This window comes from Chlamydotis macqueenii, chromosome 3 (assembly GCF_036417535.1).
Source record: "Chlamydotis macqueenii isolate bChlMac1 chromosome 3, bChlMac1.mat, whole genome shotgun sequence".
NCBI classification, from domain to species: domain Eukaryota; kingdom Metazoa; phylum Chordata; class Aves; order Otidiformes; family Otididae; genus Chlamydotis; species Chlamydotis macqueenii.
The window spans coordinates 107,252,397-107,276,114 of NC_141558.1; the positions used below are offsets into that span (position 1 = coordinate 107,252,397).

Below are 23,718 nucleotides of genomic sequence, written 5' to 3' on the forward strand. Positions count from 1 at the left end.
TCCCCCGCTTCCTCCCGGCCCGGCCCCGCCCCGCCCTTGCCGCCGCCACCGCCGCTTGTTGATGTTTCACTTTGTTGTAATTCCCGGGTCGCAAGATGGAGGCGGCGCTGGGACGGCGAGAGCTGCTGCTGCTGTCGCTGGTCGCCGCGCTGCTGGGCCCGGCCGCGCCGCTGCAGCTGGGCCAGGTACCGACGGGGTCGCGGCAGGGGCCGGGGCCGGGGCCACCCCCAGCCCCTTGTCCCTCGGCCCCTCGGCGGGGTGAGCCGGACCCCACCGGGGCGCTGGGCGGCGGCGCGGGTGTCTGCTGGCCGCCTCGGCCGCAGGCTGGCACGGCCGGGCAGGCGGGAGCGGCCGGAGAAGGCGGGCGAAGCCGGCGGCAGCGAAGGGCGAGGAGCGGGGGCTGCGAGGGGGGTTTTTTGGGCGGTAGCGCTCGGCAGCCTGAGGTCTGTTACCCCTGCTTACAGTGCTTGACCTGCTGCTGGAGTACTTTCGGTCTAAAATGTACAAAAATGGGATGAAAGGACAACATTATGCATCTGCCACAATCTCGGTGACCGTGCCTGTAAGGTTTCCCCTCTCTCTCTCTAACGATTCGTTTGTGCAGGATTTGATATGCCCAAATCGATATCTGACAGGTCGAGGGGGGCGATGGTTGCTTCCATCTGATGTAGAGATGTTTGTGCCGTGGTTTCGTGCTTGCCTACCCACATCTGCATGGTTCAGTGCCGCAGAAGCGCGCGGTGCCTTAGGTCCACGTTAGCTCCTCGCGATTTCTGTACCCTCGAGTTGAACCAAGGAAAGGTTTGCAGTGTATTGGTATCTTACAGGGCATCGTGCCGTCTGCTTTTCCATCCTACTACCTGTGCTATGCCTAGGTAAGATTGGTTTTAAATTAAATTTGGTGGTTTTTTTAAAGGGCAGAAGGAATTTTTTGGGTACTACTTAGGAGATCTTCTCAGAGGGAATAAAAAGATGTGCCGTGGCACTGGTGAGCTTTCACCTCTAGAATGACAGAAGACAAATGGGTACTTCTGTCTGTGCTAGAATCATGACTAAATACATCCTCTAATTGTTACGGTCCTGATCCCCGAAGTGTAGGGAAGAGCTGTGTTGGGTTTGTAGTCGCTTGTCTAGACAATGTGAAGTTGCTGTCATGGGAGTAAATTTATTATGGCTTTTTTCCTCCACAGCTGGTTGCTTTTTTTTTTTTTTTTTTTTCATTTAAGTAAAACCTTTCCAAGAACGCCCGACGGAGGCCCTGCACTGGCACATCCTGTGCTGCAAAGCAGGATTCCTGGGCTTGTTTCCTGGTTTCTGCTTCTCTACTTGAACATTTGAAGAGAGATCTGCTTAGCTCTGATTTCAAAATGGGGATCTAGATCTTCAGACACCTATAAAAGTGCATCTGTGCTTGAAGTCAGGTGCTGTAAAGACAGCAGAGAGATCTCAGTCCTCCAGTACTTTGCTTATCCCTCCAAAAAAAGGAGTGCTAGGTTGAATTTGCCGGAAGACACATGAAGTGACAATGGAATATAGACCTATGCTCTTGCTTACCTTCTCCCTAGAAACTATCACATTTTCACACCAAAGCTTCAACTTAATAGCATTAAAGTTGTCTGTCACAGCTGGCAGTTGTACAAGATGTGGAGGCACATTGGTGCACGCTATCTTTGGATCTGAAAGCGTGAGTGAGCACAGCGCAGGGTGCCAGAGTGGGTGTCGTGGAAGCCAGCTTGGGGTCAGAAGTAGAACGGGTATGTTTTAGAGTGCTAGTAAGTCTTGGCTTAGTAACTGGGTATAATGCCTTATAGCTGTGCTGTTTGTGGGGTTGAGTTTATCCATTTGTGCCGTACTGCTTAGGTGGTCTGTCAGCTCAGTTTTTGCTGGTTGGAAGTATCCGTACTCTTTTAGCTTTATACTGGTGTAGTGGTATAATTTTATACAAAAAAAAAAAAAAGCTCTTTTAAGGGAACATATACATTTTACTTTAGTATTTTTTCTTTTTAAATCATAGACTTAAAACAGTAAAAACTTGTGTTTCCTCCTGCACTATTTTTTTTTGTATGTACAGGATCATTTTTGATGTATGAAGAACAACACAACTTGAGAAAGTTTTGAGTAGAAGAATTGCTGGTTTTTGAGCATGAGCTGGTTTATGGTGGCCTCATAGCAGTGGAAATACCTAGGCAGTGGGAACAGGCAGAGCGGGAATGCTGGGCTGTCAGGTTGGCTTCAGAAGCCACGAGCTTAACAAGAGTGGGCGATGGGGTCAGAATAATCACGGTCCTTCCTCAGAATGGCTTTGGAGTGCAGACTCGTTGGGAGCAGGCAGCATCAACATGTTCAGCATTTCTTTGGATATCATGACTGTCCCCTCTACAGTTCTGTGAGCCCACTGACACATACTGCTGACACGTTCACAATTTGAAAGTCTTGTAGATGGTATTAAAGTTTACCTCCAAGTTGACGGCCATGATGTTACAGAAACCATAGTGGAAGGACTGAGGAAAAATCTTGAGACATTGGAGTAACGTTTTGTAAGGCTGAAACGCTTTTGTTCAGCTCCGGAATGTGAACGCCCCCATTGTTGTGCAATACTTGTCATTTCTTAAATAAGCTGTTTTGAAATCTAGACTTTTTTTTTTTTTTTAAACATTAGCACGTGTGTTTTGATTTTGCTTTCTTTTCCTGAAATTTGGATAAGCAAAACTGGATTACTGATTGGTTGATATTAGACAAAATTAAAAAAAAAAAAAGGCTAGGAATGATGCAACAAGACAACCAACCTTTGCATTAAAGTAACGTGTTTTTCTGGTGCAAGGTCAAGAATTAGGTTTTGTGTTTTAAAGTATTTTTTTAATGTGCTGATAGGAACTGGCTAAAAGCACAGTGGGCTGAATGATAATGCTGTGTTGTTTGCTTACTCTGTTTGCCTCTTGATCATTTAGATTTAGCAGTGTTCTTTCTAAATGGCTTACTTGCCTGCCAGACTTTTTTAGTTTAGTTGCCTGAAAAACATTGTTTTCGGATTATTCATTGGCTGCAAGAAACCTCTGTGTGGATGGATTTTTTCACAACAGAAGAAAGTAATCTTTGCTACGTCAGCCATTTGAGTACGTGTGCAGTGGGTGTAATGTATTTTAATCAAAGAAGAAGCTTGTCAATAGTGACATGCTGAAATGTTTCTTTCATTGCTTTATGCCAGTTTCTCTGTTAACAGCCTGGCGCTGAACTTTATGCTTAAAAGAGCTGACGCAATCTTTCCCTGTGTATTTGGTTAAGTTGAAGTAGCATGGTGCAACCATGTCCTGGTGATGTGAGACTAAAGTATTCACCTTTAAAACTCTTGTTGAAATATTCATAGTATGAGTTGATTTAATAGGGAGAAAGCAAAGGCGATTAATTCTGGCAACATATGTGGGGCAAAGGAAAGGATAAGCAATATTATTCTAAGAATCATCTCAAAACAAGGAAGGAATATAAGTGTGCTTGTTCAGAAAAGTAACGCAAAAGCATCGCGTTAGATATTTTCATTAACAAAGATAGTTCAGCTTTAGTTACTTAAGCAAATACTGGATTTCATTATCTTACCCTGAATATTGTCATGTAGTTTAATAATGCCAGACCTTATTGGAGAAGATTTTGCACTAAATTTGGTAAAATGTGAGGGACTAATTATTGTCCTGCAAACTTGTAAAGTCAAACTTGTCATGTTGAACTTTACGATGATTATTTCTTAACTCAGTTATGCCTGATTGCACTTAAGACTCATCCTACGATATAGCTCTGTTCTGAGTCTGATGGAAGAATTTTGAGAAGCACGGGTCACAGAGCCCTGGATTGCAAAGACACAGCTCCCGTTTGGAGCCAGTTGTCCATGTGAGTGCCAGGACTCAAGTAGTATGAGTTTGGGTGGTAGGTTTTTTTTCCATGTTTGAACACTTTTTTTCCCTATGATCTCTTTTCAAATTTAGAAACAAGGTATTAATTTTGTGTATTTCTTATCTGTTTGGCAACCTTCATTGGACTTCATATTTTTCCTATCGCAAACAGGATATCCCAGTAGTGCCTGTGTAATGGCTGCAGGGGAATTGTCTGTCTTCCAAGTCTCTGTACAGCTGGCCATCTTGCAAGGCGTTATGCCATCTGTTCCTAGGGCTGCCCGCTCCGCTTCCCGCAGGCCTTCCAGTGCAGAAAGAGCCTTGTTCAGAGAGCCTCAGTAGAGAACAGCTGTGCTTTAAGTGGGTTGGCTGCTAGCGGCTGAATCGAGATGGGGTTTATGTGACTAATGCACTTGTGTAGGGCTTAACAGTTACCCTGTACTGGGAGAAACTGTATGGTGCACCCCGTCAGGTACCCCCTGCCCATGGAAGAAGTTTTTCTGTAATTCTGTAATCAGTTCTGTTTGAAGTTCTTGCGCGATTAGACCCAACAGCTTTGTTTTGTGCGGCATTTTTCGTAAAAAGCTAAGATGAGGTGAAATGTTCTCTGTAGATTTGTGTGGCGTTGGTACGGGAAGTCTTTAAGAATTAATGAATATTCCCTTTTAACTGATGCCAGATGCTTTATATTTTTTGCTGCCATCTTTTCCCCGTCTTGTTCTGCTGCTGCTACTGTGATTATACTGCCCCAGTTAACACTCCTGCATTCTGTTGCAGCACATGGTGAGAGAGAAAGGATTAGAAAACGATCACTACTTGCTTATCTCTATTGATCCAAGTTCACGAAAAATCACTAGTTCACTATAATGTATGTCACCACACTGTCACTGCTGTTGCCTAGCTGTCCTAGGACAGAATAGCAGACATTTGTGGTATAAGTGCTGTCCTCTTTACAGGTACTGTGGCTTTTACCGTTGTAAATATCACTGCTGGAGCACTAAAACAGTGATTAGAAATTATAGGAAAACTCAGGAGGGACATCCACATCCTATAACAGCATTAAGAATGGTGGGACCATTTTTATTGTAAATTGGAGAGTTTTGTGTGAAGACATGCACCAGCACAGGAAGGGATAAGGTGCTGTGAATGATGGAATGGGTGTCAGCGGCAAGCTGAAAGGACAACCTGATTCCTAGGGACCTGACTTGCTTCTTGGGGCTGCCCTTTGATTCTGACTCTGTCAACGTGCAACTTTCTCAAATATTCCAATCAATTCAGGACCTTTTAAATTAAAGGACCTTCTGAAATTTATGTGAACTGTCATGATATTGTTAATACTGACAAGTGTATCGTAAAGTTACACGGACAAGTTTCACACTCACAGTTCAGGCTTCTCCAGAACTTGACAGTGCAATATCATGGGTTACTGCAGAGGACCCATCTCCTGCTCTCAGTGACTTCGTTACTACAGGTTTGGCTTACTATGCTTTTGGTACACAAAATAAGCGATGTGGGGTTATTTACTTTTCCTAGTACTGAAGTGTATAGCAGTAAGACATATCTGTATATCTTTGGTGTGGGGTGTGTACGGTCAGGAAGATTGGCCACAGCAACACCCGTTGAGTTTTGGGTGCTGCACTGCGGGAAAGACCAGTGGGGAGCCATGGGAAGACAACAGTGAGGAACTTGCCTCCAAGGAAGGATTAAGTGAGCTGGGAGCATTAGCATAAAATCAGGAAGACTGAGTTGGAGGACTGTTATCTTCCATGGGAAGACATTGTCAAGAGTCGTGAATGACCTGTTCATAAATTGCAGTGAGGAAGCTTCAGGTTAGACATGAGGAAAACTACTATTTTTAAAGCTAGCTGAGTGCTAAATACTTGAGGAGAGTGTGAAATTTTTGGACATCAGTGGAGAGCTTTAAGAATAAATAAAATTAAAGTCTGTCAGGAATTACATCAATATAGTTGATTCTGACTCTGGAAAAGTTGGTGTTCCTCTGGTCCTTGAGATGTTTCTGTATCAATTTGGGAATGTTCGGAGCAAGAACAACTGAAGACTGATTATTTGTTCGCGCCAAATCTTTGAGATCTATTTGAAATGTTTCTTAGCAAGACTAGCACCAAGTCTTTGAGACTGCTTAGTGAAGAGGAAAAACAGGAACATAGGACAACTGAGGAGAATGGATGTACAGAACATGGGAAGTCATCAGGAGAAGAACTTGTTGGATCTGGATGTGAACAGACTGGTCACGGGAATGGCAAGAATATGAGTTCTCCATTGCTTGTGAACACAAATTGCATTGGTCATGGTGTAGCCGCTGTAGCGGAGCGTTAATCATTGCTGTAACTTATCGAGCAGCTTTATGAACCTGCGCCGTTCAGAGGGAGACGCTGTGAGGACAGGCAGACCGTGCAGCAGAGCCAATCCCACAGCCTGCGGCCGTCAGAGCAAGCGGCCCAGCTCCTTCCTCCCAGCTGCCTGCTTGCATCTCTCGTGCTTGTCCGGCTCTTCCTCGCTTGTCAAACTGACAGGAAAAACAGCCCGTCAAAAAAAGGGAGCGTTTTTCTGACAGCTTAGTGCGCCGAAGTGTCTCACTGGCTTGGCATAAAGGAGAGGGAAGGATGATGCGTGGGAGAGGAGAGATCTACGCTGTCTTTTAGTGGCAGAGGCAGCAAACTGTTAAGCTGTCTTACTTGTCTGCGTGCTATGAACTATTTGTTGTAAGTTTGACAACACGGAAGCGATCCACTGAAATTTAATTTCCTAAATATGTAATAGACTCTTCAAGTGCAAGTTTTAAGTATGTACCGGAATTCATGACTGTGCTCGCAGATACTACGTCAACTGAATTGACAGCTGCTGTGAAGAAAACTAATCATTGCATATACAGCTCACTTTGTATGTTTAACACCCAATTGTTGAGCACATCTATCTCGCCCCATGTCCTTCATTTTCAAATACAGTATTTCATTAAAAAAAAAATAATCTAGGGGAGATTTTCCTTTTTGTTCAGCAGTCACATACTATCAGTCATTTCCTTTTTCTTGTACTCTCAGTGAGTCACTTTGTAGATGTTGAAAAAAGATTGCAAAATACTTTCTGTGTAAAGGAACTCAAATTTCATTTGAGGCTTAAAAGCTAAAGGAATAGTAACACTGTCTGGAAAATTCATCTTTTGGGTCTTCTGAATTCCTAGAAAACAGAAATACCTAGGAAGTAATGACACAAGGTTTTGGTAGTCTATGAAGCAGTTTGAGGGTGTAAAAGAAGTACAGCTCTGAATCATAGAATCATAAAATCATAGAATGATAGATAGAGAGCTAAAAGTTTGGGACCTTTTTTTTAAAATATACACAATTCTTAAATCTTAAGAAGAAAATAAGTAGTTTGAGGAAATTACAGGATGACAGAATAGATTACATCCTATGATTATATTATTGATCTAGTTTATATTTTCAGTAACAGACTTCCAGTTCTCTAAGTAAATTGGTAATTTTAATTTACTTTGAATGGATAGATTTAAGTTTTGAAGAAAACTTAAGTGGTGTAAGTCAGTGTAAACACTTGTTCCCTGGAAAGGGCATTGAGAAAAGGTTTATCTTTGCTCTCAGTGGCCAGAGAGTTTTCCTACTGGTTTGACAAATGCATCTGAAGCATCAATGGCAAGTCCTCTCCAACCAAAAGGTTATCTGTCTTAGACTGTAAACCATGCTTCTCATGATGCCAGATTTCTGCTGAATCAGATTTGGATGTTGGTTTTTGGTTTTTGGTAGTCCTGGCTGTATGAGTATACTGATTAACACCCCTTGTTGTAAGGAATTTTTGACATTATAGTCACACTTCAGAAGCTTTCTGTTCATTAATTGGGACTGTGTTGTGCTATTTCAAGTATTTCCTTACTGAAATTCAGTGTTTTATAAAAATCCCAAGTGAAGAGCCTTTTTATGTATTTAAATTTTTATTAATTTATTTTAAATTCTGTGCAAGTTCAACTTTTTATTAAGACATGACTCACTTTTTTAGCTGTTAGTTGTGAAACCATGGCAGAAGCAGGGAGCTAAAGAAGATGCTGAAGGTACAGAGAAGTTTTCCAGAGGAAAATGAAACCTGATTAGAGTCATTTAAGGCTCCCAAAAGGCAAGTAGGGAGCTGAATATTATTTTTGAAGAGGTGAAAGGAAGGCAGTGTGGCAATCATTACTTTTGGCTCTATCCAAGAGAGGTTTGGCTTTTGTATGTAGGTTTTGTCAGGGGCAAGCCTGGCAGATTTAAGGTCCCATCTGCAAAAGAGCCCCTGAAATTACAAGAGTGAAATGAGAGGACACAGTGAGTCGATAAATTACAGCAATTAGGGTTTGAAAGAGGGAAGCAAATCCCCATTAGCTGTGAGTTTGGAGGTGTCCCATGTGGCATAATTTGGGAATGGTAACCAAAGAAAAGAAACAGCATTACTGCTGGCACTGAAAAAACTGCATGTTCTTTAGTGTAGGCTAACATTTATTAAGTTATACTTCACCTTGGAGATTAAGTGGAGCACTCAAAAACCATTTACAGAGACTCTGATTTTTACCTTGTATTGTCTGTTATTTTTCAGCTAATATGAGAGACTTCTTTTCCATTCCTTCCGTGTGAAATAAGTTCTCCTGCAAATTTAACCTGATTATTATTATTTTATCTTTATTTTAAAATATATGTATAGTAAAGGGATGCAGCTGTCATTCTTTTTCATCAATCCTCTTTATTAAAAAGAGGGGTGAAAAAAACAAACCAACCTTTACGTGAAACAAGTAAGCATATTCCTCTTTCTTCTGTCTGCTGAATGGAAAGCCTGGGAATGTGCTCTGGGCACTGTACATTTTTTTTCCTTCACACAGTGTGTGAAAATGGCCTGTGGCCTGCAGTGGCTTATGTGTTTTCTCAGAAACTTACTTCTCTTCTCACTGTTGTTTTCCAGGAAACGATCAGAGTCAACGTTATGATGTTGAAAACCAATGGAGAATTTCAGAAAGGACAGGTTTGTCCAGTTCTTCTGTTTATTCAGTGAATTAATGTGCAGTGAAACAAAGTCTGCATGTGGATGCAAATACGTTGTTTTGTCTGATGTCAGGCAGTATGAAGTGTGTTCCTCTGAGAACAGAGTTGTAGCATAGGGCCAGGAACCAGACATTCATTCACTCTGTCTTTCTTTCAGGTTGTTTTTAATATCACCTATGTTAATGGCCAGGTGTATCTAAATGATTTTCCTATGAAAAGCGGGGTTGCGCACATAAGATGTCAAACAGTAATATGTGAGTATTTTCTCTTCTTTTTCTTTTTTTTTTTTTTAATTTCCCTGGGGTATTTGGCTTCCCTGTTATCTAGTAACCAAAGCTTACAATGACTAAACGTTCTCATACTCTGCAAATCTCAGCATTGTAGACACAAATTGTTTTCCAAAGTAGGATAATTTTGCTACTGAAACGGGTGGAAAAAATCTTACTGCCTTGTTCTCAAGTCACATTCACGTGCTTATATGAAAATGGTCTAATCTGAAATCCAGACTCTGCCTGTCTTTTCAAAAGAATGTTTTGCACTACAAGCTAGACAATGTAAACAGGAGGATGCAACTCCACCCTGCTAATGGCTGTGTCCCTAGGTTGGCTGGCATATATCCAAAAAGGGATTCAATAACAAAAGTATGAATTATTGTTAGGAAGATCTTTTAATCAGCTAATTTCTATGTCTATTGGACAAACAAATTACTGCTGAATAGGATACTATAGCACAAATACTGCAGTTTTGCTAGTGTCCTGCAGTGGATAATGACTTCAAATTACCTTGAAACGGCTATTCTATTTTTTCCATTGATTCAATGCTACACGTTTTGTGAAAGACCAGAAAGTACTGTGATTTTTTGAGATACACAGAGCATACTGTATAATTAATTAAACAAGGGCCATTATGACCATTTGGTTTAAGCTTCTGTTGTATTCAGAATGGTCTCTTGATGGATTAGGTGCAGTCAGTCTCTCGCTTGGTTTCTGAGGTCATCCTGTCATTAGAGTCAGACATTTACTTAGAGAGTACTAATGCTTTTTCTAAATTGCTTCTCAGAGCCATGACCTTGTTTCTTGAACCCTTTCTCCCCAACCATGATCAATTATTAATTGGACCCTATTTCTTTTCTGAGGAGGGAGAGCAATAATTAATTTCTTTTTTTTTCTGGGATAGTTACGTTCCTATTGCTTCTGTTTTTTTTTTTTCTATCCTAGGGTAGAAAAACATGGCAAAATGTCATTTACCTGCAAGATCATTGACTCCAGAAAAAATAGATATTATTTTATTGACTAATTCTGAGAGATACTGAGCACTCTACTGTTGTTCCTATTAATTTCCTAAATCATAGTTGTATAGCTTGCAGTGACTACAGTTATGAACGTGAATCTGAAACAGTGAGAAAAATACTGATTTGACCTGGGAGCTAGGAACCTGGAACTCTCTGTCTCCGCGTTTGGGTCTGAGCCCTCAGCACAGTACCTCTCTGTTATCTGTGAAGTACCATTTATACTATTTACTAACTAAATCCTCAACAGTAGATTCTGATAATGTTTTGTTAAATGTTAAACGCATATAGAGGTACTTGTTACCTCTTAAGAGAGAGGGAAAGTACTCCTGAATGTATGTAAAAAGGAAACTTGAGCCAAATATTCATGGTCTTGAATATTAGAGACCAAGTCTCCTGAATGGTATGGTCTTGACACTGTTGTCGTATCATGCCTGACACCTATATCCCCACTTGAAGTTCCCACAAATGCCAGTTTTAAAAGTGTGAGTGTTTTTTACTCCTGGTGAATGTGGGGACTGAGCAGCTTGACACATAAAAGGCTGGCACCACAGCGAGCTTCAGCTACTTCGCATCTTTGAGGCTTTGGTCCTTTAATGTATGGTTGCTGCTGTCAGCCACAAAACATTCAGCAACCAGGTTAGTGCTCTGGCTCACATCTGTAGAGAAAGTTTCTCTTTCTCTCTAACCTCTTTCTCTCCTTCTGCCACTTATTTTTGCAATGGAAGATGTTGCTAAATGATGCCCCAAAGTATTTTTCTATATTTAAAATAGGCAGAATAGCTTTATGAGGAAAGGGATCATAGCATAGAAGTAATTAACATACTGAGTCATTACTGTGTGACTGAAAGACAGTAGTCTGACAGTTCCCCACGTTGCCTCTCAGGCTCAGCGCTGCAAGTGACACAGCACTAGTAGCTTCAAAACAGAGGCCAGTTCAGTCTCCGTTCAGGTACCTTGCTGTCTGTGTGCTGGGGAGGTCTGTCACCTCCACTCTTGCTCTTCTGCAGCACTTGAGTTCTAGCGTGCCCTCACCTCTAGCAGAGGCAAGGTAGCTGGGAGAAGGATACCAAGTCTATGCCAAAACAGCGAGGGCAGAAAGGCAGTTCTCTGTGTACTAGTGGAATATTAGGTTGTTCAAATAGCTGAAAGCTTTTGGGTAGGAAGAGAGTTTGAGGCATCATGGTCCTATATGAAAATGGGATGGAGGGGAGAGAAAACATAGATGAGGGAACTGACTGTCATCTTGAGTAGTGTATGCAGTTTGTGTGGAAAAGAGTGTGTTTGTTTCTGTATTGAGGGGAAGGGGAATGTTGTGCGAATCAAGATGTTTACACAGGTGGCTGGCTGGGCTGTGGCATTGCTCTCATGAACTCCTTTGGACAACTGAAATAAGAATGCAGCAATAGTGAAGCCATAGAGTGCTGCTTGGAGTGTTTAAATGCAAACCTCAAAGGCAGGGATGAAACATCCCCCAGTCTGGGGATCTTACGGGGCTGCTGTTGTCTGCTGTGTTGTGTCATGAGACCTGCTCCCAGTTTGACTTGGTGATATACTGGTAAAAAAAACATAGCATCTGTTCTACCTATTGCCCAGATTACTGCTGCTTGTAAAAGAAGTGTTAAGGACATCAGCATGGTACCGGCTCTTGTACAACTGTTCAGGCATCTCTGGTTTGATGCTGGTGGGCCTCTGTAGTTGTAACAACTCTTCCATTCTGATGATATGTGTGCAAAGGCATCTATGCCAGAGTTGCAGCTGTTTGCCCCGTATTTGTATACTGCTTTCTGATTGGGGTGGTTTCTCCTTGGAAACTGTGACATTGTGTTTTAACAGTGGAGAAGGGAAACTTGGATAACTTACCAGATCAGCAGCGCCTGGGAACCGTCAGTGTTCGCATCATGGTTCACGAGTGGCCTTTGGCATCCAGTTCTGATTTGCAGCTTATTGTCATTCAGGAAGAAGTGACAGAAATTGATGGAAAACAGGTAACAAACACCCCAACATTTCACTTGTTTTTGATTTAGGGGGCGCAAGTAGTTACCAAGGATTAAAAGGTTTACATGTGTGTGTCTGGCGGTTAGAGCACCAAGTCTATAATCTAATGCCAGCTAGCACAGTACTGAGGGAGATAATACCAACCAAGGGGTATTTCATGAGGAGACTTCAAGTTTTAATGCCTCTATTCATGTTTTAGTAATTAAGTGTTGGATTACTTTCCCTTAAGCTTGTTAGGATATCGTTAACACTGTCACATGTTCTTGTGTGCATTTATTCAAACAAAGTCAGACTCACAAGCAATACTTCATGTACCAAATGATGTACAAAATAAATGTACATGGGCTCGTTCTGAGTCCTGAGGTTTTCCCCGTTGTTTATTCCAAGCTAACAAAAAGTTTCAAGCGTGTAGTGTGGGGAACAGCTTCCAGAAGCAAACTTACTGCAGATGGGCTTGTGAAAGCCCACAGCACCTGAGAGCTTAGCCTTGGAGTGTTTTGCATGTAAATGCATAAATGTGGATTTTGAGATTAACAGGAAAACAAACAAACAAACAAATTCTAACTGCACAAATACCAGTGAATGTGAAGGGTTACAATTCTAGCTGAGATTGAAATGTGTGGAACTGAGTTCTCAAAAGCACCTATAAGGTGTAGTTATTTTTCCAACCAGAGAGGTTCTGGAGAAAAGGTACAGCTCCTGAAGCCAGCAAAAGTGTTCAATTTTTGTTTCTGTACATATCTGCAGCTTACATCTGCCCAGGCTCTTTTGAAGCTGGCTTATGTTCTGCTGCCTTTTTTTTTTTTTTTTTTTTTTTAAAGGAGAATGATGATAATATCATTTATCCTTAATTAATTATGTGCTTAGCATGTAGTACTTTTTCCAGGAATCTGTGCCATGTCAAAATTTTATTCTGTTAATGAAAAATCCCACTGAGAGGCTTCAGGCTTTTCTAAGGAGGTGTTTATCCCACTGTTAGGAGGCTAATATATCCTGGTTTGAGTCAGTTGTTATACAGTAGTGGTGTTGTATTTCAGATTTCAAACTAGACATCAAAACACATTTCAGATTTTCACAGGGACCTGGTAGGAACAACCAGAAAGCTAATATTTTTTTCCTTAATTGTTCCTTTAAGTCAGAAGCTTTCAATCTTTCTCATTAGTTATCAGTTGACAGTAACGATCATCTGTTTCATTGCGTGGTTCTGCGCGTGTTCAAAGCAAAAGGAGACCCTTGGTTGGCCTATGGCTCTGAAAGCATGCGTGAAATTGCGTCACATGCTGCATTCCTCTTTTGTTAGTTGTATTTCTACATAGCAGTTAGAATTATGGTCGCAAACACTCCGGATTTCTGTCAGTTCTTGGCTTCACAATGTAGTTATTGATGTTAGTAGGCGTTGTGCTGAATGTCGTCTATATAAGTGATGCCCGCAGCGATTATTAAATGAAATGGGTCCGGTGCATCACTGGAAGAGGAGGAAGAAAACTGTTCTTTCAGTTGTTGAAAAAAGCAACAATATTGCAAAAGCAGAACTGTCAGTCTTGCCTCAGCAACACTTTCAGTGTTTCAAGGGCTCTTTCACAATGTTCTTGAGTTTTTCCTGCTCTAAAATGCCTCTCTGAAAGAGGATCGTATTGAGCTATGTAAGACTTAAAAGCCCATGGAGTGACTACCATGCGCTTTTGCAGGGAGGGAGACCCAGTCCGTTCAGTGTATTTTCTAGTGTGGTGTAGTCTATAGGAGCATGGTAAGTAAAAACAAAGAATGCTAATTCCTGTTATGACATTCCTATGTCTAATTCTTAATGGCTTGGAGTTTTCTGTCCTGTGTTTGTTTTCTCTGCCAGCCTACTTCACTCTTACTTAAAACTCAGTAATATCAACATGTTTGCATCTCTTGTAGGTCCAGCAGGAAGAAGTAACAGAAATAGATATTTTAGTAAAGGACCTGAGAGTACTTCGACATTCAAACTACACTGTCCCTTTGAAAGAGAGCATGCTATATTCTATCCCAAGGGACAACGACGTGTTATTTACACTTCCCAACCTCTCAGGAAAAGGTATCTCTCTTAGCTGTTACATAATGTTTTTATCCATAGTTGATATATTGCTTTACAAGGGCAAAACAACATCACTATTCCTGTGTTTTACATAGTGAAACAGTTCCTTCATTAACAGGAAAGTGTTCTGTTTTATGTGGTTTGGTTTTTTTTTTTTTTTTTTTAAACACCTAAATACAACTCTTCCACATTCTAGGTATTTTGTTTGTTTGTTTTCAAATCTGTTCTCCTTTGAAGCACTTAGTACTTGTTAATCTGCAACCCAGACATCTCAGAGGAATAAATTTCTCTCTCAGTGCTATGATGGAAGTTTTTCTAAAGCTGCCCCTTTTTCCTGAGAATGAAAGAAAAAACTGGAGAGGAAATAGCTGTCCGGGTCAGCTCCAAACTAGAGAACAGTTCTGTTATTAAACTTGAATAACTTAAAAGCAGGAGAAGTTATTTGATGCCTTAAGCTTATTTCAGTTTTGTTTAATCAAAAACGCTCAAGGATTTCATAGAAGATTAATATTTTGATCTAGTTCATCACTTTTTAATCTGGCAACAATGGAAATTTACAGCTAAGGGAACAGCTAAAGGCTGCACTGTAATGCTGCTTCTGCTTCTTATCAAGTTCACTACTCAAGTAAAAAAAAAAAAAAAGTCAGCCTTGCTGTAAATGCGTGAGAACTGTACCATAAGTATAGAATTGCAGCATGTCTTTGTTTTTCTGAATAGTGATTCGAATAAAAAGCAAGCCCCCTACTAAATTGAGCATTTCTTCTTCAGATGTTCAAGATCCATTGCAAACTACCAGTCAGTACCTCATCCAGCAAGTAGAAACTACAATAGATGAAGAGACATTACCTGGCAAGTTACCAGAGACCCCTCTTAGGACAGAACCTCCATCTTCTTACAAGGTAGTTTTGTTGTTTGTTTAGTTATTAGTATATACCTTTAAAGACTGGTCTAAAAAGGAGAAGCAGGTTTTTTCCCTCTCCCTCTGTTTTCTTTCCCCTGTTTCCCCAGAGATTAAGTGCATACAGCCTGGTGGTATTTCTAGGAGGAAAAGTTGTAGTAACATGCTGTAGATAGAGCTGAATGTTGTTCAATATTACAGTTTGAGGGACTAAACTTCCTTCCCCATTTTTAGTATTGCCTACAGAAACACATACAAATATTATGTTTTCCTCTTTAGTGGATGTTTACAGAACAAAGCAAACAAACCCAGCATTGTTAGGACTCAGATAGTGGGTTTTCCTGGTGTAAAGACCAAACAACTTCCATTTAAAAATGGTAAGAAGGTACGTAGCATTCCTAGGCCTTTGACTTTCATCTTTTATTTTTAATTTGAAAAAAAAAAAACGAAACAACATAGTATGCAATAATTCATTTCTGGAAGAGAGAATTGCCATTCCTATACTTAACCTAGTATTGACTTTTCAAAGTGTTGGTTTGCTGCTTTGTATTTGTTAAAGACCAGGATTTTCTATTGTGCGAGGTATCTGACAGTAACTGACTTCCACAGAAGTCTAAGAAATCCCCACAGCCAACCAATAAGAACAAACTTTTACAGACATACTCCCTAAACTTAAAAAACCCCAAACCAAAACTTCCTCAATTTTCCTTTAGCAGTCAGAAATTGTTGGGTTTTTTTTTTTTTTAACTCTAGTAGGAATCAAACAGGTTTCTAAAACCTGCAATGTTCTGACCTCACAGATACTTCATTACAGTGAGTTGTGATATTCACCTTATACCAAGCTAAGCATTTATAACAATTTCAAATATTGTTTGGCTTTAAATTATATTGGTTTTTTTCTGACTCTGCTTGAGCGCTTACCCCTCTAGGAGGTGGGCTGTTGATCTCACCCATCATAACAAACACTAAGTAACAGCTTGAGAAGTTTCAGTTCCAGATTAGGTAAGAATGGGCTTGATGGCCTCCTCTGTGGTAGAAAGAAATACTTCATAACCGACGGCTGAGACAGGAGGGCCAAAATAGAAGGCTGGAAGTTACAGATCGGCTAGAGAAGGTGCTACCCCTCTCTTGGGCTGTAAGCAACCCTTTCCCTGCTGTACGCTGCCATGGTATCATAACTGCTCTACACCTGCTCTGTTCAAGTGTCCTTTATTTTCCAAAGTGACCTTTCCTTTCAGGGACCTCTGCTAGGATGAGCAGAGAACTAAACCTTCACCTGTTCCAAACTTTGTAGAAGAAAGAGGTCTGAGTCACCTGTCATTTCCATCCTGCTTTTATGTATCTTTAAGCATACATAAACATAGAATCACAGAATGGTTTGGGTTGGAAGGGACCTCTAAAGGTGATCCAGTCCAACCGCCTTGCAAGGGTGAGGGACACCTCCAACCAGATCAGGTTGCTCAGAGCCCCGTTCAACCTAGCCTTGAATGTTTCCAGGGATGGGGCATCCACCACCTCTCTGGGCAACCTGTGCCGGTGTTCCACCACCCTCATTGTAAAAAAAAAAAAAATTCTTTATGTCCAGTCTGAATCTATCTTCCTCTATTTTAAAGCCATTACCCCTCGTCCTATCACAACAGGCCCTGCTAAAGAGTTTATCCCTGTCTTTCCTATAAGCCCCTTTTAGGTACTGGAAGGTTGCTATAAGGTCTTCCTGGAGCCTTCTCTTCTCCAGGCTGAACAGCCCCAACTCTCTCAGCCTGCCCTCACGGGAGAGGTGCTCCAGCCCTCTGATTGTCTTCGTGGCCCCACTCTGTACTCTCCAACAGGTCCACGTCCTTCTTATGTTGGGGGCTCCAGAACTGGACAGGTGGGGTCTCACCCAGAGCAGAGTAGAGGGGTAGAATCACCTCCCTCGACCTGCTGGCTGCACTCCTCTTTTGATGCAGCCACGGATGCGGTTGGCCTTCTGGACTGCAAGCACACGTTGTCAGCTCATGTTGAACTTCTCGTCCACCAGTACCCTCAAGTCCTTCTCCTCAGGGCTGCTCTCAATCCATTCTGTATTTGTGCCTGGGATTGCCATGACCCAGGTGCAGGACCTTGCACTCGGCCCAGTTGAACTTCATGAGGTTGGCATGGGCCCACCTCTCCAGCCTGTCAAGGTCCCTCTGGATGGCATCCCTCCCTTCCAGTGTGTCGACGGCACCACACAGCTTGGTGTCATCGGCAAACTTGCTGAGGGTGCACTCTATCCCACTGTCCATGTTGCTGACAAAGATGTTGAACAGGGCTGGTTCCCAGTATCAACCCTGGAGGAACGCCACTCATCACTGATCTCCACTTGAACATGGAGCTGTTGACGACAATTCTCTGAGTGTGGCCATCCAGTCATTTCCTTATCCCTCAAGTGGTCCATCCGTCAAATCCAGATTGCTCCAGTTTAGGGAGAAGGATGTCATGTGGGACAGTGTCAAATGCTTTGCACAAGTCCAGGTAGATGACATCAGTTGCTTATGTCTTATCCACTGATGCTGTAACCCTGACACAGAAGGCCACCAAATTAGTCAGGCACAATCTGCCATTAGTGAAGCTGTGTTGGCTGTCACCAATCACCTCCTTATTTTCCAATTTAAGTAGAACTATCACCATGTAATGTGATTCACCAGTCGCTACAAAAACTACACTTGCTATAGCGTTTGCAACCTATGTCTTTATTTTTATCTGGTTGTAGGTGATGTGCCAGTGGGTGGAAGACTTGAGAAAAGGGTTGTGCAGATTCTGGTTTCGATCTTTACCCATCTTCTTCAGTTTGATGGAAGTCATTGTAGTTGGAGTTGTTGGAGCAGCTCTTATTCTCAAAGTCTTAAAGGTGATTTTCCCTTCCTGTGAAAACAAGTAAGTAATTTTTGCTATTATTTTTCTCTGATGAAGGCAAAACATTAATAATAATAATAAAAAAAAATCTTTAATCTTCCAAGAAGCAGCCCCATTCCTTAGGAAGATTATGGCAACAATTTGGTGAAAAGGCCGCTAATAACTTTCCATTCCAAGTGACGTTTTAACACAGCGGCATTTCAGAGGAACATGGGAAAAGTCTTTCATTGGAAATGTCTTTAGCTTGGCTGTCGCACTGCCAAATCTTTAGCAAGTCTTCTAAGGACTACATTGTGTGACACCATTAATGTAACTCCAAGAGAGGAGGGTAGAAACTAAGGCTAAACAATTCCAACAACTCTAAATCTTTTCACACTCATACTGTGTTGGAGTTAACTACAGTAGTTATGAAAGGCCTCAAATTTGGCTTTGCAAATTTGTATGGGAATTCTCCAAGGAGGAACTACCTATGTAGGCAGCTTACAAGCCATAGCAATTGGTGCTAGCATTGGTGGCACAAGGTCATGAACAAAGTTGATTAACTGCAGATGGCTTTATTCACTCAGCTGGTGTGTTACCAGCAACACTAATAATATCTTATAATTATAGATAAGCTCTCAGCAGAAGGAGTGGAAGGATGAATTAGTAACTGCAGCTAAGAAATCAGTGTAGATTGAATGCTACAGTGGGCAAGCATGTACATTTTAAAGCAACCCAAGTCAGTTGTGTAAGACCTAACCCTTGGAACCTACATTTTTTCAGGAGAAGTGACTGACAGTGTAGCATGCTTTGTCACCCACAACAAGCACAGCTGATGTCTTCAAGTGCTACTTGACCAGCTGTGCTTCTGAATGGCCCTGAGTGCGGTTAATTTATGTATCCACCCAGGGATACGAGTGCCCTTAGTGCCTCTGACACAGCTAGAAAAAGAGGGTTGGAAGATCAGGCAGGTTGGAAACTACAGTGACAGAAGAGACCATGCTTCCCCCTGATGCTTCACAAAGCGTGCTGTCAGATTGCAGTACTCCTTGTAACTAACTTGCTGGAGTAGAAAAAGTGAAGAAACACTTTGTACCCCCACAGCAGTAAGCAGCTTAACACTGCCATGTGTGAAGCTTTGAGCTCAGTAGAACTAGGAAAAAAAAATTCTAATCCACATAAACTGTTCGGCAAAGTGTCCGATGGCCTGTCCGTGGCAGAGGTCAGCACAGAGCAGAGGAACCAGCCTGCAGTAATTTCCAGTTGGAGGATGTGGGGCTTGTGCACGGCTTGTCAGAGCGTTTCAAGAAACTGTAACACCGGAAGGCTGGTTCTCCCCTCCCTTTAAAAAACAAAACACCCGATCCAAAAACCACACAGTCATTTTCTTGCTAGCTGCATAAAGTGGTCAACGTTTAATTCTAAACCAGCAAGAATGAGTAGAAGATCTCATTTGGTGGATGATGCACCTGGTCTCAAGTCTTTAACGCCATTCTGCGGTACACTGATAAAACTGGAGGCTTTAGCCAGAGTTGGAGAGTTCAGTGCAAGAGCCTGACAAAGGAGCTCCTGATGGCAGGCGGTTGTAGGCTACTATGAAATGGAGCATAGAGAGCCTACAGTACTGATATTTCAGAGGTAGGAACTGGGTGAAGGGATACCTCTGAAACCACAGCTAGTACATTTTGGAAGCAGTTTTCCATCAAGTTTTCGTTCTGGCTTTAAAGAAGTATTATGAGGGTAATACTTTCTTAATGCATTGATTTAAACTGTGTTCACAGAGTTTAAGAATAAATCTAATTTTTAGAACATGGAATTGTTTTGTACATTGTTTCCTAATGCCAGATAATCTTACCTTTCAGAGGCATCCTTCTCCTGGATCAAGTCAGCTTTGTACCTGCGATTACCATCAGCTTGCCTTCAGATCTTCCAGACAGGAAAAATGATTTAGATGAAAAAGCGTGTACCTAATACTGTATTTACTTTGGAGTTACTGTTTTTTAAAAACAAAATTTTAGTTGACCTGAAATTTGGCACTTGATCTTATTACCTTGTTTTTTCCTACTACAAAAACTAAGTCAGTTCATTAATTGGTAAAGGGACACTCAGGCCAAGGCCCAACACTGACTTGCCCGTGCCTCTCCGAAAACATGCAGCCTTTTCAGAACCTTCAAAATAAAACAGCTTTCCACTCTGAGGGCTACCATTGGTTTTAACTTCTGTGAAGTCACTTTTCCACACTTTGGACAGGATCCTGGCTGCCTTCACATCCATAGATAAACCAGGTCAGTGATCCTGAACAGTGAGATGATGAAATTCAGGGTGTCCTGAAGTCTCCAGATAGCATTCTTCAGAAAAGGACGAAGGAGTGTTGCAAACATCAGCTGTGCCTGCAAGCCTAAACAAAAAGAGTTACCCAACCTGGTTTCAGGTCTCTTAGGGTTGAGTGTGCCTTGCAAGGAAAATATCACTACTAAACATTTGTGTTACTGGAGTAATTTGACATTTTATATATGCAAAACAAAAATTAAAAAGGCAGATTTGTATTTCAAGCACTTTACACTTTTATGGTCCCTTTCACTCATAAAAATTGTTAGCACTTGTAAACAATGTGCTTTTTGTATCTGTGACAGCAGTACTATGTGAAGTCTCAAAAGACAAAAGAAAATTCTACAAAACTACTGGCTTACTGTTGCTAAAGTAGGCCCAGTCTACCCCTGCCGATTTATACTGTTAACGGTTTTCAAATAAACGTTTAAATTGTTTATTAGACTGTGTCCATGCGTGCATCTATATTTAGTTACGTAAAACAGCAGTTTGCCAAATGTGTTAGATGTAGAGTACTATTCATTTTTTAGCTTTTCATTGTTCTTATTTACTAAAATTGCTTGTCAGAAAAATGGCTAGGAAAAGAAAAAAAAAAAAAAAACCAGAAACCTTAAATACCTGGCATTAGACTGAGCATAGTTGTTATCATTTGAGTGACGAGAATTATCTGTGTTCATCTGAAGTTGTTACAGTGAGGGAGAAAAGCTAGGATTTTCCCCCTTAAGGAAAGATTACCTTAAGTTTGATGAGCTCTGTTAAGTTATTCAGATACTTGTCCTTACAGCTGGTCTGTGACAGGAACAGTTGAGTTGTCTCATTAAACTGACAGCACTACAGTGGTAGAAGAAACATTTCTAACACGGAACTGCCTTGCAAAAAAACAACCAAAAAAGCACCATGCAGCAGTGCACTGTGGTATACATCAGCCCAAGATGACAGGGATGCTGCTCAGACTTCGCTTTTCTTTTTTTTTTAATTTTGTTTTTTGTTCTAGCACCTTGTGGGTTTGTGCTTTGCATTCACTTCCTCAAGCTCGGTGTCATTAGTGCACAGGACCCCAAACGTCTGCCGGGTGTCCAGCTGAGTAAGGATGGCTGATAGAAGTGGGTATGCGTCACAACTGGCTGCGTGCTTCGGGCAGCTGTGGAGCCACAAAACACTCAAGCGGGGCCGCTACTCCGCTGATCTGGAATGAGTGGACATCCCTGGGTCCCTGAGCAGGGGACACTACAGGAGAGCTACCATAATGATAATATAACCACAGAGGTGATGCTGGCGCTACAGAGGCATCTGAATTAAGAATGCAATTTAGTGAAAGAAAACACATGACAGAGGGGTCATTGTCATCCATGGCTAAACAGGAAACTGCCAAGATGCTAGCACAGGTATGGTGACTGCACAGAGAAGAGCAAGTCTTCAAACAGTTGTAGACAAAGCCTCTTCTACGTATGTGGAAATGAAAATTCTTTCCACTTTAAGAACATAGCGCCGGCCCCTTCGTTACCATAGCTCAAATAGAAGTGATGTAGAAGGCTAAAGTTTAGCTTATTTAAAAAAAAAAAAACAAAAACCAAACACCCAAAAAACCCAAAACCAAACCAAACCAAAACAAACCAACAAAAACTAAGGAGCAGGACGGACATGAAACACAACAGTTCTTCCTTACTGCACAAGCACACTATGAATTGCTCTGCAGATGGAAATTCAGCAGCTGTTAGCATGTGCTCTTTGCATCCCTGCTTATGAAACTGGAAACCAAGCACCTGCACACCACCGAGGATATTCAACTCTGTTCTAAACAGCTGCAACATAAGTGAGCGGTTAAGCCTGGAAAAGTGTTAGTACTGCTTCACAACGTGGCTGATTTCCGTAAGCTAAGTAATCCTCTTCTGTATTGCGTTCTACAAAGTTACAAAGCACAAGGAAAGAAATCCTGTCAGGTTAATTAAATTAACTTTTTAAAATTGTGCAAATCTCAAGCACGGTAATTGCAAGAAAACACTGCTGTGCTATGGAGCTGGAGCTATCAAGTCTTAAAAAGTTACAGCACTAGCGTTCTGCTTTAGCATGTACGTGGTTTTGCTAAGTCACAAAAGTCTCATGCCTTTGAGAGGAGTCCTGCTTTAAGCTGGGACCACTCTGAACTATTTTGTAAATGAGTTTAAAAACTCCTTACCACACAGTTAGGAAAGGGCAACTGTCCTGCATGGCAGCCCTGGTAGGTCTCATTTTCCCAGGACATAAGCTGACAAGGATACAGCTGCCAGCTGGGGGAAAGAGGGGCAACTGAAAAAAAAAAAAACGAAAAAAAAAAAAAACAACCACCCCACAAAAACCAACTACTCAAATAAAACCCAGTAGGTTTTTAAGAAGGGCCACATCTCCTGTCTCATGAACTGTGGCTCTCGCTGCAGCCCTTCTCACTCTCAGAATGTCTCTCTGCCTTTTAAACACAGATTTAGGCAATGCTGGCCCTTCTCTCCATACAAGATCTCCACTGGAGGAGGGTGGTATCGTCATGTTCTGTGCTCCAAAGCAAACTGAACCTCTGAGCTACAAATTCAGCATCTACCACTTTTTTCCCCCCTCCTCTACCATGTATTACACAGGTGTTCACTTTGTTTATTTAGAGTGAACGGGGCTGGTTGAGCTGTGGAGCTAAACTACTGCTTTTAAAATGCGGTTTACTTTAGAACTTCTCAAAATATATCACGCTTTCATTTTAAGTGGCCCCTTGCCGGACTGCTTCCAAGGACTAGAGTGTGTGTACTTTCCCTTCTTACTCAGGTGACAGATTGCATATTTTGATTTGCTTGCAGTGAATTATGAGCAATCTCCTCCTGCAACACAACTGACAGCTGTACACTCGTCCTAACATACACACAGAAAAAATAAGTATTAAGAGAACCCACTTCTTCAAAATACCACATCTTTTTCTTGACTCTGACACATACGGCTATCCTTTTGAAAGGAAAGAGGTCCATTTGTTTTTCCATTTTGGAGATGGAGGTCTGTAAAGGCACACACTTGTATACTCACTTGAACTTCTTCCCTTTGTTTCTGGGTTCATCATGCCAGGTCTACCCAGGGATTCAGGAACTCTCAACAATATCTGCATCTCAGTGGCTTGCTGGAGTGTCTCACCACTGGCCCGGCTGGAAGTCCCTTTTCAGCATGTCCAGCTGTCGCTCACAACATCGTGGTGAATTTTAAGTACATAAACAAGATGTTAACGACAAAGGCATTTACACAACTGAGTACTTGGAACTCATTTGCCTTCTACTCAGACTGCAAGTTCTCATCATTATTTGTCCATCCCATCTGCCTTGCAGCATCTGAAGAAACCCATGAGCAGGAACTCCACAGCCAGTTTT

At 41.6% G+C, this 23,718-nt stretch overlaps 1 protein-coding gene across 1 annotated transcript; it reads left to right on the forward strand.

The window, feature by feature from the left end:
* Window positions 1-31: 31 nt before the first annotated feature.
* Window positions 32-20,786, forward strand: GINM1 (glycosylated integral membrane protein 1). The gene is made up of 8 exons (XM_086744543.1): window positions 32-185; window positions 8,838-8,897; window positions 9,075-9,171; window positions 12,042-12,193; window positions 14,106-14,262; window positions 15,031-15,161; window positions 17,895-18,058; window positions 19,879-20,786. Exons 1-8 carry the CDS (start codon window positions 96-98, stop codon window positions 19,985-19,987), a joined length of 960 nt encoding a protein of 319 aa, XP_086600669.1. The 5' UTR covers window positions 32-95; the 3' UTR covers window positions 19,988-20,786.
* Window positions 20,787-23,718: the final 2,932 nt, after the last annotated feature.

Coding starts and splice junctions, on each gene's coding strand:
- GINM1 (XM_086744543.1), top strand. CDS start 96: ATGGAGGCGGCGCTGGGACGGCGAGAGCTGCTGCTGCTGTCGCTGGTC. Junction 9,172..12,041: donor AAGATGTCAAACAGTAATAT/GTGAGTATTTTC, acceptor GTGTTTTAACAG/TGGAGAAGGGAAACTTGGAT. Junction 18,059..19,878: donor TTCCCTTCCTGTGAAAACAA/GTAAGTAATTTT, acceptor CTTACCTTTCAG/AGGCATCCTTCTCCTGGATC.